Raw genomic sequence first — 16500 nt, forward strand, 5'->3', positions numbered from 1 at the left:
AGGCTGAGCACCAAAGAATTGATGCGTTTGAACTGTGGTGTTGGAGAAGACTCTTGAGAGTCCCTTGGACTGCAAGGAGATCCAACCAGTCCATTCTGAAGGAGATCAACCCTGGGATTTCTTTGGAAGGAATGATGCTAAAGCTGAAGCTCCAGTACTTCGGACACCTCATGCGAAGAGTTGACTCACTGGAAAAGACTCTGATGCTGGGAAGGATTGTGGGCAGGAGGAGAAGGGGACGACCCAGGATGAGATGGCTGGATGGCATCACGGACTCGATGGACGTGAGTCTGGGTGAACTCCGGGAGATGATGATGGACAGGGAGGCCTGGCGTGCTGCGATTCATGGGGTCGCAAAGAGTCAGACACGACTGAGCGACTGAACTGAACTGAACTGAAGATTTTTCCAGAAAAACAAAATCTGAGGGGGTTGACCCACCCTACATGAAACATAACAGGAAGTCCTCCAGGCTGAAATAAAATCTAGATAGTAACTCAAAAGCATACAAAGAAGTAAAGAACAGTGGTAAAGATAGCTACACAGGTAAATATAAAAGTTAGTGTTACTGTATTATTGGTTTGTAAAAAAAAAATTTGTTCTACAAGTTAAAGCAACATTCCACATGTAGCTATATAACCTATAACTACAATTAGGATAAGAATTAGTAAAATGAAAAATGAGATTAAAAGATAGATATAATGACTATAATTTATATAACTAGGAGAAAGTTCTCATACTTTATTCTAAATCAGGTATCTCTAATTTATATTTCAGATGCAAAGGATCCAGAATTGAGCTCATATCCAGATCAAATCTCTTCCTGGGAAGGAAAGTCTAATAAGAAAGATCACCTGCCAGAGAGCCAAGATACCTAGTGTTATATTGTTAGCTCTGCTAATAATTCTCAGTGTCATTTACTAACTTCTGTGGGTCTTGAGATTCCCGTTTGTGAAATGCAGAGGATATAAGAAAATTATAAAAATTTATATGAAGGAAAAAAGAAAATAGCTGATTGAAAATTCTTTAAGTCCTTAGTAAAAAAAGTAATAACTGAATCTGAAGAATTATCATTATTACTATTATCAGCATGAATAAGCAGTTTCCTGATTTACCTGATGATGTTGGATGTTTCTTATATTGCATGAGAAGTTTTGATAGAGCTGAAACTTATCAATATCTTTTTCATTTACTTTTTTTGAGGACACTTTTGCCAAAGATGACTGGATATGAATATATCTATCTTGGCACCTGTTGAGATACAGAAGTATTCAACCACAAGTAGTTATTAACATGTATTTCAGTAAAGAAACACATTATACAGAGAAATAAGATGAGCAAAAAACTAAACGAGAATTACCAAATAAGATTTTTTTAATATGATGCTCAACTATAAAAATGATATTGACCCATGAAAAAAGGACTCCTCACTTATTCATGCTAGCATAGGTCTCACATATCTAGCACAGCACAAATCTATTTATGTATCAACCCAGTCCTCCTGTAAATATCTAAATGAGTTTAGATACTACCTGCAGTTAGCCAAGAGACCAATAACTCTGGCCTAGATATCATCGTTTTCTAATCACTGAGTTAGGGAGTCAGAACCAATTAAAAGCTAAAAAGAGGGGAAACGATAATATGTCAGGACAGCTTCCAATGACAATTTACGAAATTGAACCAAATTTCAGCAGTATGATTACTTATAAAAACACACTTAAAAACCTGGGCAGTTCTTCTACTTCAGCTCATTTCTGTGAGGGCCACTGAGAAAACAGAAAATTTTTCTCCCTTATATCAACAAAAACCCTGATAAGCAACAGTAGTCAACTGGTTCATCTCCACCTTTGCTCTCCTCTGCACAGTTCACACAGCTAGAGATGTTGAGAGAGAGGAAGAACAGACTTCTGCAAAAACAAATCAAAACTGTCTTTCGATATACAGAAGAAAAGGAAAGACAGAGTACCTAAAAAGAGGGTTTTTAAACAATGTCTTTTTTTTAGAAGGCATAAAATCCATAAACCCAAGTAGCATCTAGGTCAAAAGGTTTTACTTTCTTATAAATTGGTGTGATAATATGGATAAGCTGCTCTCTCCATCACCTAAAATTCATTTTGAGGTCATCACATTTATCCATACCTGATATTACACATTTCCAAGGTAATCCAACCACTGGTAAATACCAGAAATGAGATATTATAAAATGAAGTACATACATCACAATTTGCTTAAAAAGCAATGCCACCCACTCTAAATAGTTATGAATTGCTCTCTAGCATACACTGCACTAGGCAGTGGTTTTTAAACCATGTTCCTCAGAGGCCTCTGCTGAGGTGCTTCAGAATAAGGAGGATGAACAGACAGAGTTCCAGGATCCATGCCCAGAATTCAATTAAAACAACTTTACTTTTATCTGTTTCATGTACTCGGGTTCTGTTATTTGAACAAAGAATTCTGCTACTAAAAAAATTTTACAAAGTTTTAAAGTCTGAAAGTAAAGTTTTAATGAGCACTGGAATTAGCACTAACTGTGCAACCCTTAACAGCATGTGTCCACAGAGCAGAAAACTCTCCCAAAGTTACTCACAATTTCCGAATGAAGTCAAGTGTGTCTTTGTCTTTAGCAATCATGTCTGCTAAAATATGCTGCACTCCTGTTTCAATATCCTGGAGTGCTGAAAGCCCTTTAGGAGAAGGGTAAGAAGGAAAACAAAAGCAAGAACTAGAGATTGGTTTTTAAATCTATAATTAAATCACAATAAATTTTTTCCAGTCAAAATAAAACCTTAAATCGACAAATTTAAGACAGAAAAGTATCATAGCAGTGACAAGCTTCCCTCAGCATTGAAAACAAGCCTCCAAAAACAGTAATACAGGGCCTTAACATACCATATAACCTAGTGGTAAAAAAATGCAAGTCTGGAGCCAGGTGCCTGATCTAACCCTGGCTCCACCATCCACCAAATGTGTGCTGGGTAAGTTACTTGTCCTCTCTGTGCCTCAGATTCCTATAAAAATGGTAATAATAGTATCTACTTCATGAACTATTTACAAATATTAAGTGTGGTTATAGGAAATACATATTAATAGTAATATCCCAAGGTATACTACTTCATTCCAGTTATAAAAATTCTCCTTTACAAGGAATTTTATTAATATCCCAGTTTTGTTTATGAGGCATTTATTCACATTTTCAATGACCTATTTGAAATAGGTCTCAAATCTCAAATAAACACAAAACAAGAGTCATTATGTGGCTATTCATCTTTACAGCTGAACTGTCTACGAATGGTATGTTAAGTTCTCTCCGAGTGCTTTCAGTTTGCTAATTTACAGCAGTGTGTCTTGTATATTATGGTCCCTGCAATATCACCTTATATACTAAGAAATCATTTGCAAGGCATTCCTTTATTTCTTTTGTCTTTATTGTTCCATTTCCATTAAAGCTTTTTCTTGCATTAAAGCTTCAATTACACTAGCACTGAGTATCATGTTTTTCTAAGAGCACAAATTTAATGAGTAACAGGTACAAAAGACAAAGAGAGCAGGAGGACAGACTTACAGAATAATTAATAAAGAGGAAATGTCTTGTTGGGTCGCATTATGATAACTGATCTTAACTAATGATGTAATTGCATTTATTTCAAGGAAATTTGGTAACTGAAATCAATAGGTATCCTGTTTACATTTTAAGAGAATTTCCCTAGGAGGCAATTTTCAGGAACAATCTGATAGGTGGAAGGCTATGTATATAAGAACTTTGAACAGCTATGGCACATAGTAAGCAGTCGGTAGATGTCTGTTCTGTGTTAGCTTTCTTGCTAGACAGTCTTTATCCTAGAAAACTACTCACTATGCACTCATTCCTGGAGTCCAAAAGTACTTCAGAGTATCATCACTCAAAGTTTAATGAGACTACCAGGGTGAGAAGTCAGTAGTAAAGGGGGAACCTACAATGAGATCAATTAATGAGAGAGAACAGAAAGAGGAAATTATATATTTGGCGATTAAAACAGTTTTTGAAAAGTTCACATCATTGAGGGAGATGCAGTTTGTAAACCTTATGTATTTAATGAACCATATGTAATTAAAATTATTCAAAAGCTCTAGAACAATGGATTGTATAGGCTAAGGACCCTAAAATAAAATTATATTACATACTTGCTAGAAATATAGATTCTAGACTGTGGCATTTTATTGTTTTACAAAGCATCCCAGATGATTCTGATACTCATTAAAGCTTAAAAAAACCATTGGTAGGGAGGTACATTGAACTACCTCAGAGCCAGAGTGCTTAACAGCAGGTAGAAACATTCAGCCATTTCAAGAGCTCATCCAAATTACAAACCCCCATCTCAGTCCAACTAGGGAGAGAATTGGAAGAGAGTCTTGTGTGTTTTAAAAAAAGCACCTTGTCTCATCAGAGAGAATTGTTCATTGGGGCTTAATACAGCCAAGGATAACAAGAGTTCAAAAAGTTTAGCATCTCAGTAAAATCAGGAGAAAATAATGTCCAGAGAACCAGAAAATCATATCCCTTGCCTTGCAGTGCCTTGCAGAGCCACACACTCTTCAAACCTCCAAAATTAAAAAACTGGCCACTTCTCAGCTTATCTGCACTAACACCACCTCATCTTACTTACAAAGGGGTGATTAGCCACTCCTCCTTATAGAGGGATATTCTGGATCTTCTAGGATACAGTCCATTTGCAGCACAGCCTATCTTTCTTTCAGACCAATTCTTGTTGGTCTATAGTAATTAAAAGTGCCTCCTATGTTGGGGGGGTGGTGATACTGAAATATTTGGTTTCTGAAATACTTCTTTGAGGAATGATGGGAATAAGGAAAATACTTATTTGGAAAAATAGTAAGGAACAGAGAGTGATCAAGAGGATGTATGTAGCGTAAAGAAGGAAGAGACAGAAGGGAAAAACATTCCAAGCAAACTTTGAAAAGCAATTCAAAGTTGTTTAGAATTGATTACAATACTACGTTTGTGATTAGAGTAAAAGAAAAAGGGAGAAAAGCAAACAGAAAAGTTCTGGTATGTGTGCTAGATGGGTTCTGGTATGTGTAACTGTGCTGGGCCTGACCTACCCCATTATCAGAAGTACACCTAGTACTCATCATCAGATAGTGCATGAGCATCACCCCATAGGACAAGTAAAAGATATAAGGTTATCAAACATACTGAATAGGAATGTATTCAGTACCAGAGGAGGTGAAGAGTAGAAGGAAAGGAAACAGACCAGAAGATAAAAATAAAACAAACCATAAATCACTGTGCATCTAACATTTTGAAAGCTCCAACATGTATAATAAAACACACCAACACTGGGCTCAGACAGTTTCCACTGTGGCTAACCTCAATGCTTGGTTAAACAGTTGCAGCTAACATTAAAATATTAAAGTTGCAACCATTTGAAAATATAATGGGAAATACACATTAAAAATTAAACTTGAATTTTACTCATTTCAATCCATTTCTAAATTCAAATAATACAAATTTGCTTTTTCTTATTACTGCCCTTTTCAATACAGATATTAAGGTGGGTGTATTTGGGTATGAGCAGATATTCATATTTTCACAGACACACATACTCAATTCTTCCAACTGCAAATCCGTATTTGCCAGATTATTTTAAAAAAACACAGGTTTCAGTATGCTGCTTCTCTACAGTTTAGTACATCCTGCAGATTTTGTTATCAGAGACTGCCCCCTACAGACAATCTCCCAGCCTGAAGAACAGAAGGTCAAAAAGAACTAGAATGAGAGTAGTGATCACTAGAGCATCAATCTCCCCATTCAATCCTATCAGAGCACTCCCTGAAAAAAGCCATCACTCTTACTTAAAAAGCTCTCACTTCAAGGCTCATTTTGACAATAAAACCAACACACCTTGACATGTATCATTTGTCACTTTTCTTGGGTTTTTCTTAGAAATATCTCTCCTTTACCCCTTTCCTCTTTCATCCTTTCCTGTACATGTACACACACTGAGATAAGATACACTTCAGAAAAAGACAAGCATTTTACTCCTGAAGAGCAGATGTGTGGGAGTAGGACTTTCTTTTACAATTAATGTCTGTCTGAATTGTTGAAATTCTTTCTAAAGAGTAGATATGACTTTTCAATTGTAAAATTTTTGTAAGTTTTTAGAAATAGGATAAAGGTTTTAAAAGAATATAGGAGTATCTGTATAATCTTGGATGCAAAGGGAATTCTTTAAAAAGAAAAAAAACCAATTATCTTAAAAGATTAATAAAATTGAAGATAAATAAATTAACTATGATAAAACTAAGACTCTATTTACCAAAAGATAGCATAAACAAAGTGAAAAGAGAAGATACAAGTTGGGAGAAAAGATCTGTAACACATATAACTCTGAGAGAGAATATCTAAAAAATACTCACAAATTAATAAGAAAAAAGAGAAACAACACAACAGAAAAATGAGCAAAAGATAAGAACAGGCACTTTATCGAAAAAGGAAAGCTAAATGGCTAAGAAAGATATACTGGGATTTGTTTTATTAGAATAATTTTCCCTTTATATGCTATACTATTCTTTTGTATTACTTAATGAACCAATTTTTTTACCTAAGTTTTTAAATTAGAAAAGAAACAGGAGCGACCTCTTTAAACAATTAAGTACCTTTCACATTGGGTCTAATATAAGAGAGCAGACTCAGCTCCCCCGGATTCTCCAGCAGTGTCCTGGCTGCTCCTTCTAATCCCAGCTGCTTTGCTCTCTGGGCTTTGGTGCCTTTGCTCCCAGTTTTATATGGTGCTGACTAGGGTAAAAAATCAGAAAACATACCAAATCAATAAATTTTAAAAAGAAAAAGTTAAAATTAGGACACAAAATGAGAGGACATGCAAGAATGCTAAAGACATCCTCTTTTCAACTGTTTCTTCTTCCTTCAGAGAGGAATAATACTAACAAAGAATACAAGTTGTATAAAAAGTTATTCCTTATCAAATGCTTTATACTTTCCTACATGCTTGCTGCTGCTAAGTCACTTCAGTCGTCTCCGACTCTGTGCGACCCCATAGACAGCTGCCCACCAGGCTCCCCCGTCCCTGGGATTCTCCAGGCAAGAACACTGGAGTGGGTCGCCATTTCCTTCTCCAACGCATGAAAGTGAAAAGTGAAAGTGAAGTCGCTCAGTTGTGTCCGACTCTTAGCGACCCCATCGACTGCAGCCTACCAGGCTCCTCCACCCATGGGATTTTCCAGGCAAGAGTACTGGAGTGGAGTGCCATTGCCTTCTCCCTTCTCCTACATGCTTACAGTTATTTGCTTGGATTCATTCCCTTTACAAACTCAGTGCTTGGGCTGCAAGGACTACAAGTTCTCAACTCAAGCAAGCTCCTCTAAAACATGTCCACACACAATGCTTCTACTTCTGAGTATATATTCACTCCTCAACCCACCTCCACCTGGCTTCTCTTTCCATACACCTTGCTGAAAGTGGTATCACAAAGAGCCATAATGATCCCCTAATTACCAAATAAACATTTTTCAGTCCTTATCTTGCCAAAACTCCCTGCTCTATTTAATTACTTAACCACTGATCATTACCTCCTTCTATGACTCTCTGCCTCTATCCTACGGGTACCTTATCTCCTGATTCTCTTCATACTTCTCTCACTATTCTTTTCATGTCTCCTTCTTAGGCTATCCCTTCCTCTACCCATGCTTCAAAAGTTAGTTTTTCTCAATGGTCTACCCTGACCTGCTTACCCTATGATCTCCCCTTGAGTGAAATCTTCCATTTTCATGGCTCCAAATACCAACTATATGCTGAAGACATTCACATCTGTGTCTCCAGCTTAGCACTCTCCCTCAAGCTTCTCACTTCTGTTACCCACTCTTTTTTCTTACCCAACTGGGAATTCCTTGAAGACAAGGACTATATATTAGTCATCTTTGTAAATCCAAGTGCCTAGCACAAAAAGGCTTAAAAGATGTTTACTGAATGAAGAATATTTTGTTGAATAATGATGGTGGCTGATGACTCTGGGGCTTTTTACTTCTGGCTATTTTTTAACTATAAAAAGACACAAATTATAATATATTCAGGTAGGTATTACATTAAATAAAAAGGGTTCCTTACCACATGTTCTAGTTCTTCAAAAGTCTTACAGTTCAGCAAAGCTTTTAACAGGCACTCAGACATCTTCCCCTCCTTTTTAATTTTTTGGATTGTACTATGAGCCTTCTTTGCAACAGCCCTGAAAATAAAAATTTTTGTAATATATAATAATATCGATATTATGGGCTTCCCTTGTGGCTCAGCTGGTAAAGAATCCGCCCACAATGCAGGAGACCTGGGTTTGATATTATATTGATATATTATATTCTAACACTCAGATCTCATTTAAGTTTTACTAACTGTTCCTATAATGTCTTTAATACTGAATTCAGCTAACAATGAGTTTTATGTAATTGCTATGTGTCTACAATCTCCTTCAAGCTGAAATAGTATTTAGTCTCTCCTTGATTTTCAAAATCTTGATATTTTAGAATATATTATTATTAAAACCTCTCATCCTATTTTATTACCTATTATTATTTATAATCTGTCTAATAATGGTACTGATAAAATGACAGGCAGAAAGTTAGAGAGATGATAATATAAATTAGTAAAAATGACTGATGGAAAAGAAAACTAAATCTGCTTATGGAAAAAAAAAACAAAACCCAAAGGCAGAAGATTATAAGTTAAACAGGAAGAAATATGCAGTCCTTCGATCACATCTCTGTGTCTTTTACATTCCTGATAGCCCAAGATTGCTTTCAGAGACTGAAGTCTACCAGGATCACTTTGACAAAAGGCCAGGAGCCACTGACTTGCATATAAGGGAGAGGCGAGGCATCTTCAGAGGAAGTTTACTGTCTATAACCACAGTCATTTTTTAATTCACTTTTTTAACAGGGACTCTCAGTAAGAAATATATTTTACCCTGCAACCCAATATATACACATATAATTTCATATTCATTAGGTTTGTGCAAAAGTAACTGGGGTTTTCAACCACAAATTTTGAATCATTATAACTAGGCTCAAACACATCTTTATTAATCAAAATAGGAACCATTACAATCAACACATTTTTAACAATGAGAAATAAGCTTGCTCTTTTGTGCAGCATAAAAATCTGTGCTTTGGGATTTGACAAACTCTCAAAAAGCATTTTCTGTCTCCTGCTGGTTGTGGAAGCATTTTCCCTGCGAAAGCTGTCGAGATGCTTAAAGAAGTGGCAGTCCGTTCATGAGAGGTTAGGTGAATATGCTAAATGAGGCAAAACTTCATAGCGAATTCAATCAACTTTTGAAATGTTGGTTGTGCAACGTGCAGTCAGTTGTTGCTGTAGAGAAGAATGGGGTCCTTTCTGTTAACCAAAGCCAGCTGCAGGCACTGCAGTTTTCGGTGCATCTTACCAACTTGCTGAGCATACTTTGCAGATATAATGGTTTCACCGGGATTCAAAAAGCTGGAGTGGATGAAACACCACCAGACAGTGACCATGGCCATTTTTGGTGCAAGTCTGGCTTTGGGAAGTGCTTTAGAGTTTCTTCTGAGTTCAACCACTGAGCTGGCTGAACAACCACATAAAATCCACTTCTCGTCACACATCACAATCTGATCAAGAAGTGGGTCACTGTTGTGCACAGTAAGAGAAGAAGAGAAGACAACACTTCAAACCAATGATTTTTTAAATTTTTGGCCACCTAATGAGGTACCCACGTTATCAAGCTTTTTCAACTTTCCAATTTGCTTCAAATGCCGAATGACCATAGAATGGTTGACACTGAGTTCCTCGGCAATTTCTCACGTGGTTTTAAGAGGATCAGCTTTGCTGGTCCTCTCAATTGGTCATCGTCAACTTCCAATGGCTGGTCACCACACATCTCACCTTCAAGGCTCTCATCTCCTTTGCGAAAGTTCTTGAACTACCAATGTGCTGCACGTTTGTTAGCAGTTCCTGGGCCAAATGCATTCTGATGTTGTAAGTTATCTCCACTGCTTTATGACCCATTTTGAACTCAAATAAGAAAATTGCTCGTTTGCTTTTTTCTAGCATCTTTTCCATAGTCCAAAATAAATATAAAATAAACAGTAAGTAATAAGTCATCAGCAAAAAAACATAAAGCGAGAAATGCACATTAAAAAGATGTATAACCATAACCACATTTATTAAGAATGTATTTCAATATCAAACAGCAAATTTCAACAATGCAAAAACCAGTTACATTTGCACCAACCTAATAATAAAGTTATATAAACATATGACAGTTTCATCAAACAATATTCACCTTTACTACAGAAACTGCACTCATATTTCCTATTTTCTATTTCATTTTTTGTTAAAGTGGTAATGACCCACTAAATCAGTTTCACTACTCACTGATGAGTAGCAGTTAACACATTGAAAACCATGCTCTAGTCATAGAAAAAGCTTAAGAAAAACAGATACCATACCTAATTACCAAAAAGAAATCTCTGTATGACATAAAAAGATCTTCTAAATCACTACTAATCATTACCACACTTACTTAGAGAAATAGTCCTCTACTAATATTTAATGTATTCCTTTATTAATAGATGCCCAGAAATTGAATTCCGTTGCAGCTGAAATGCTTTTTAGAGAAAAAGAAAATAATAATAATAGTAATCTTGACATAAAGCTCCTGTCCCTCACTCAATAAAAAACTAATTGGTAGAATACTTTTAATTTTTTTTAAGTAAACTATTCCTGCTTTTTTGTGACACTCTCCCCAATTTCATACCCCCAAATCCTTAAATTTTCTTCATTACTTTGCCTTCAACCAAACAGAGAGCTTACTTCAGAATTTGTAAACTGCTGAATTTCTAGACATGGCCTGTAGATGATTTTGCTTGACCTACAAAATTTTTTACATCAAAATTCAGATTACTGGTTTTTCAAAAATGGGAAGATCCAGCAATTTGAGTAGAGAAGACTGCATACTATGATCTGTTGGAGATGAGCAGTGGTTGGCCCTCTTAGGACCTGTCATCTCCAATTTGCAGCCCTTTATGCTTGATTATATTAGACTAGCCCTGGAAGATCTGACTCTGAAACCACTTGATTAAACTGTCATTTACATTTTTGGGTTGGCTAATTGATTCTGCTTCTCAATGAACTATAACTTCCAACAAATTAGCATTTGAATCCTCCTGGCACCAAAAGAAATCCCACAAAAGGGACAGAAATGTTAGTGAGATGCAAGTCCCTCCAAAATTATTAGGCTTGTTCTATTAATAAAAATAATCCTTAGCGCTTTTAGAATGGCTTGATGGTAAGATTACATCCAATTTAAATCAGATCCTTGTTAAAGAACACAGGTATCAACAACACAGCACCTGGCAGGTAGGATACATGTAGTAAATAAATGAACGGGGAAGAGTGTTTAAATAAACTCTACTGAATAATATAGTTAGACACTTATAGTCTCTGGTATGCTTATTTCTGAGTTCTTACAATAAGTCCAGAGGAATAATATTTTTAAAGGGTGTTTTCCATTCTATAATCATGAACAAGTTACAATCCACTACCATTAAATTACTATATCCTTTAAAAGGACAGAAAAGGAAAATATACATTATTTCCTAGCAAACGCGATACAGTCAAAGAACTCTCCATTTAATAGGGACTTTAAAGTTATTAAGAGGACAGTTTTACAAAAGCTATTAAAGATTTAGATGAAACTGTATTTTCCTGAGTTTCCTGCTGGTAGTTCTAATTTTGCATTATGCAAAATCACTTCTATGAGAGAAGATGACATTCAAATTCATATTAATAATGCAAACCACCTTGTGCAGATTCATGCCCAAGCTATGCATGAACACACCAGCAGAGGGACTCTGAATACCTCTAAATAAGTAAAATGAAGTTGGCTTCCTCTTTTAGGAGGGGATTATATTCAGATTACAATAAATCAAGAAAATAAAATATCAGAACTGTTAAAATAGACTATCATTCTCTTTCTCACTGTTTCCCCTCATTGGCTCACATGCCCTCTTTCCCCTTACACAAAGCTCACCCCTTCCCAGGTTTCTTACCGTAGCTCCTCTAGAGTTTGTTGAACTTCTCTCAAGGAATCAGCATCAAGATTATTAATAAGCTCTCTTCGATAACGTATAATGAAGGGAATTGTGTTATCATCATTAAAGAGACGAATAATATTGGCACAAACCCAAAGTTCAATATCAGTTCTCTCAGATAAAACCTGAAAATAAAGCACATTTAGTGATTTAAAACCCTGAAAAGTAAACATCTATATTATAACATATGGTTTAAAATATAATATCAAATAATGTTTTCCAGTCACTTAGAAACTAACTGCTGTGGTTTAAAAAAAAGAAAATTGCATGAAATATAGAATATATATTGATAATCACAGAATAGTCATTTCACTAATTCAATAAAACCCAATAAAAACCACTTTGTATCATCCAAATTCTACAGGTCTCAATGAGATAAGCATTTTTAACCTTTCAGATTGACATCAAAGATTAAAAAGTTGGTAACTCATTGTGTTGGCATAAATGATGGGAAAAGGCACTTTCAATTATTGCTAATGAGAAAGTACAATGCTATAACCTCTGGAGGAAGAACAATTTGCAGTATTTATCAAAATTTATAATGCATAAACTCTATGATCCAGCAATTACACTCCTGGGAATTTTGTTCTGACATATTCATACTTCTGGAAAATGATACTTATTTACAGTGATATTTTTTGAAGAACTTTTTATAGTATGGTAGAAGTCAGCAAAAACCAGTCTACAATGGGGAACTGGTGAATAAATTATACACCCATGGAGAAGACTACCATGTAACTTACTCCTGCATGAACTGACATGGAATGAATTACAAGAACTTGGAACACGGCTTATTTGGGGGAAAGGTAATTGGCTGACTTAGAGCTAGGGCAAGAAGATCCTTCTGTGTCTTTGGCATTTTCTGATTCCCATTTACCACATACTCAAAATAATTATTTTTTTAAAAAGTCTATAGGTCTCAGCAAAAGGTACATGTAAGCAGAAAAGTTCAGAGAAGTTAGCCTGGAGAACAGAAAAAATAAAATGCAATTTCAGTCACTGTTCTCAAAAGCTAAGTGGATTTTTGAAGTAAAGCATGAAAGGCATATGTTTTATTATTATTTCAATCCTACTGCTTGAGATATGCCAAAAATTAAAGAAAAATTCAAAACTTATTAAAGAACTGTCATTATCAACTTGTCAACGAAATCAAGGCAATATATAAAACAGACTAAATTTCTAAACAACAGATGAAATAAATGGCCGAACTCCAGAGACTATTGAGGATACTTTCATTCCTCTGTGTACCTGAAATCCTTTAGGCCTACATCTTACTATGTATTCTGATGAATTAATACCAAGTCTCTGGGGAGAAAGTCAGCTTCATATCTCCAGCTCTTGCTCTCTTCCGCATGAGCTCTGGACTCATTTAAGTAAGCTACCTGATGTATTCTCTTGAAAACCTATTAGGCATCTCAAACTGCAATCACAGAAGTATTACTCTTCATTTCTTCCCCACAGCCCAGATTGTCTTTTACTGTTCTTGCAGGCTTCCCAGGTAGCACAGTGCTAAATAATCCACCTGCCAATGCAGGAGGTGCAAGGGACATGGGTTCAATCCCTGGGTTGGGAAGATCCCCTGGAGTAGGAAATGACAACCTGCTCCAGTATTCTTGCCTGGAAAATTCCATGGACAAAGAAGCCTGGCAGGCTATAGTCCATGGAGTTGCAAAGAGTCGGACATGACTGGGCAACTGAACTAAACTGATTTTCATTTTACAGATATAAAAACTGATGCTCAAAGAAGTCAAGTAAATGGCCAAAAGTCCCACATGCTATTTTACCACTTCAAAAATTTGATTTGTGGGCAAAGCAAGATGATATTCTTCAGACAAAAGTACAAATTAATCAAATTGTCTCACTTCTCTTCCTGAATCCCACTGCAGAGGAGACATGGTGCCGTCATGGTATCCAAAACCCCTAACAAAATGGCCTTCTCTCCAAGTGGTCTGAGAATCTACTCTTCAAAGTCTATATTCCCATCTTCTCAGTTAAAAAAAGAAAACTTCTGGGTATCAACAACTAAACTATTGCTTTAATAATCCAGGCAGCACCTGCAGTTTAAAATAACTTATATCTAAATTAAATAACACTTAAATGACTAGCACTGAGAGAATTTTTTATTCTTTCAAAAATCAAACCAGCAACTGGACACCTCCCTTCTGAAATGCTCTCTATTATTGCTGTTCTCTTCACCCTAACCTATTTACTTTATTACATCGCTTGTTTTACCACACAAATAAGTTTCCTAAAGACTGCAAAAGGAAAACTATGTATGATGTTAGAAGTCAGAAGAGTGGTTTTAGGAAAGGGGACACAGGATTAAGAAGGGGTATGAAGAGATTCTAGGCTGCTGTTAACATTCTGTTTCTTGAACTGGAAAGTTATTACATGCTTACATTTTTGAACACTTAGATACCAGACCACCTGACCTGCCTCTTGAGAAATCTGTATGCAGGTCAGGAAGCAACAGTTAGAACTGGACATGGAACAACAGACTGGTTCCAAATAGGAAAAGGAGTACATCAAGGCTGTATATTGTCACCCTGCTTATTTAACTTATATGCAGAGTACATCATGAGAAACGCTGGACTGGAAGAAACACAAGCTGGAATCAAGATTGCCGGGAGAAACAGCAATAACCTCAGATATGCAGATGACACCACCCCTTTGGCAGAGAGTGAAGAGAAACTATAAAGCCTCTTGGTGAAAGTGAAAGAAGAGAGTGAAAAAGTTGGCTTAAAGCTCAACATTCAGAAAACGAAGATCATGGCATCTGGTCCCATCACTTCATGGGAAATGGATGGGGAAACAGTAGCAGACTTTATTTGGGGGGGCTCCAAAATCACTGCAGATGGTGAATGCAGCCATGAAATTAAAAGACGCTTACTCCTTGGAAGAAAATTATGACCAACCTAGATAGCATATTCAAAAGCAGAGATATTACTTTGCCAACTAAGGTCCATCTAGTTAAGGCTATGGTTTTTCCTGTGGTCATGTATGGATGTGAGAGTTGGACTGTGAAGAAGGCTGAGCGCCGAAGAACTGATGCGTTTGAACTGGAGTGTTGGAGAAGACTCTTGAGAGTCCCTTGGACTGCAAGGAGATCCAACCAGCCCATTCTGAAGGAGATCAGCCCTGGGATTTCTTTGGAAGGAATGATGCTAAAGCTGAAACTCCAGTACTCTGGCCACCTCATGCGAAGAGGTGACTCATTGGAAAAGACTTCTTTCCACTTCTTTCCCCTATTCTGTCACCCCGTGGTCTTCCTCACCCACATTATTTCCACATCATTTCTTGCAAGAATGGGGAAAATGGCTAATAAATAGGTTTTGCTCACTCTTCTTCCCTGATTTAGCCAACATTACTAATATATTGCATATGGCTCCTCTACTCCCACCTCCCTCAAAATAGACTACATAATAGCAATCACCACTTCAGGGCATTTAATTTTCTCAAAAACTGCTTGTAGCTAGTCATCTCTTCAAATTCTTATAAAGGTTATGGTATTCACAATGTATTTGCTTAATGATATAACATACTTTAACAAAAACTAATTTCTTAAGGCAACCACACATTTGCAGTTTGCAGAAAAGCAATGAAGTAGGTTGTTTCTCCCTGAGGAGTCTGGTGATCCCAGAACCTGATCAGGAAATAGATACAGAGTGTGTTTATAGGTAAAGTCCCTCCCCAAACAAGACAGTGATGCTCCTGAAAAAGTTATGGAACTTTAGTGTTGAAAAAAAAAACCACCTTGAAAGGAAAAAGTTAAGAGGATCAAGGTATCATGGTGGGCAGGGTCCATGGTCCTTAAAATGAAGGAAATATAAATAACATTTCCCTTATGTTCAAGACTGAATAATTCCTATACAGTTAATTTCCATCACCCATTCCCTACTAATGAGGTACTTGTCAGAACTTTCCCAAAGAACTTGAGCATACATTTCATTTTGTGGTAGTTAATATGTATACCACAAGCATTTCACTGAGTCTCACTCAAATGTTCAAAGCCTTCCTAATTGTCTTGCTGATTGACTTGGCATTGCTGACTCTCACTCTGCTTTGCCCGTTTCCCTTTAACACCTGCCACTATTCTCAACATGTTTGGCAGATAAAATGATTCTCTCTCCTGCTTATGGAAAATAGTATAGGACAGAAAGTCCATATATATGACAAGATTTAAAAGTAATTCAAGATTAGACAAGGATGACTGTACCTGGTTAAATCTTTTAAAAACCCAAACAAGTAAGTCACACCTAGAGTTCCCCAGGCAATTTTCCTAAACCCATCTAGAAAATGCTGAGCTTACTAGTGGTCCTCAGGATGCTCAGCAAAGGTCGCAGCTGAGGCAACCACTTCTCCCAACTCAC

At 36.4% G+C, this 16500-nt stretch overlaps 1 protein-coding gene across 1 annotated transcript in view; it reads right to left on the bottom strand.

Moving 5' to 3' along the window:
* The window catches only part of SRBD1 (S1 RNA binding domain 1), a 227955-nt gene that overhangs the window by 193364 nt on the left and 18091 nt on the right, over positions 1-16500 (bottom strand). The window contains exons 5-9 of the mRNA XM_052648428.1: positions 12089-12255; positions 8118-8235; positions 6653-6791; positions 2586-2682; positions 1114-1249 (exon numbers count right to left, since the gene is read on the bottom strand). Of these exons, the coding sequence (XP_052504388.1) occupies positions 1114-1249; positions 2586-2682; positions 6653-6791; positions 8118-8235; positions 12089-12255 (657 nt within the window). The remainder of the gene's footprint in view (positions 1-1113; positions 1250-2585; positions 2683-6652; positions 6792-8117; positions 8236-12088; positions 12256-16500) is intronic.

This window comes from Budorcas taxicolor, chromosome 11, assembly GCF_023091745.1.
Source record: "Budorcas taxicolor isolate Tak-1 chromosome 11, Takin1.1, whole genome shotgun sequence".
Lineage (NCBI taxonomy): Eukaryota > Metazoa > Chordata > Mammalia > Artiodactyla > Bovidae > Budorcas > Budorcas taxicolor.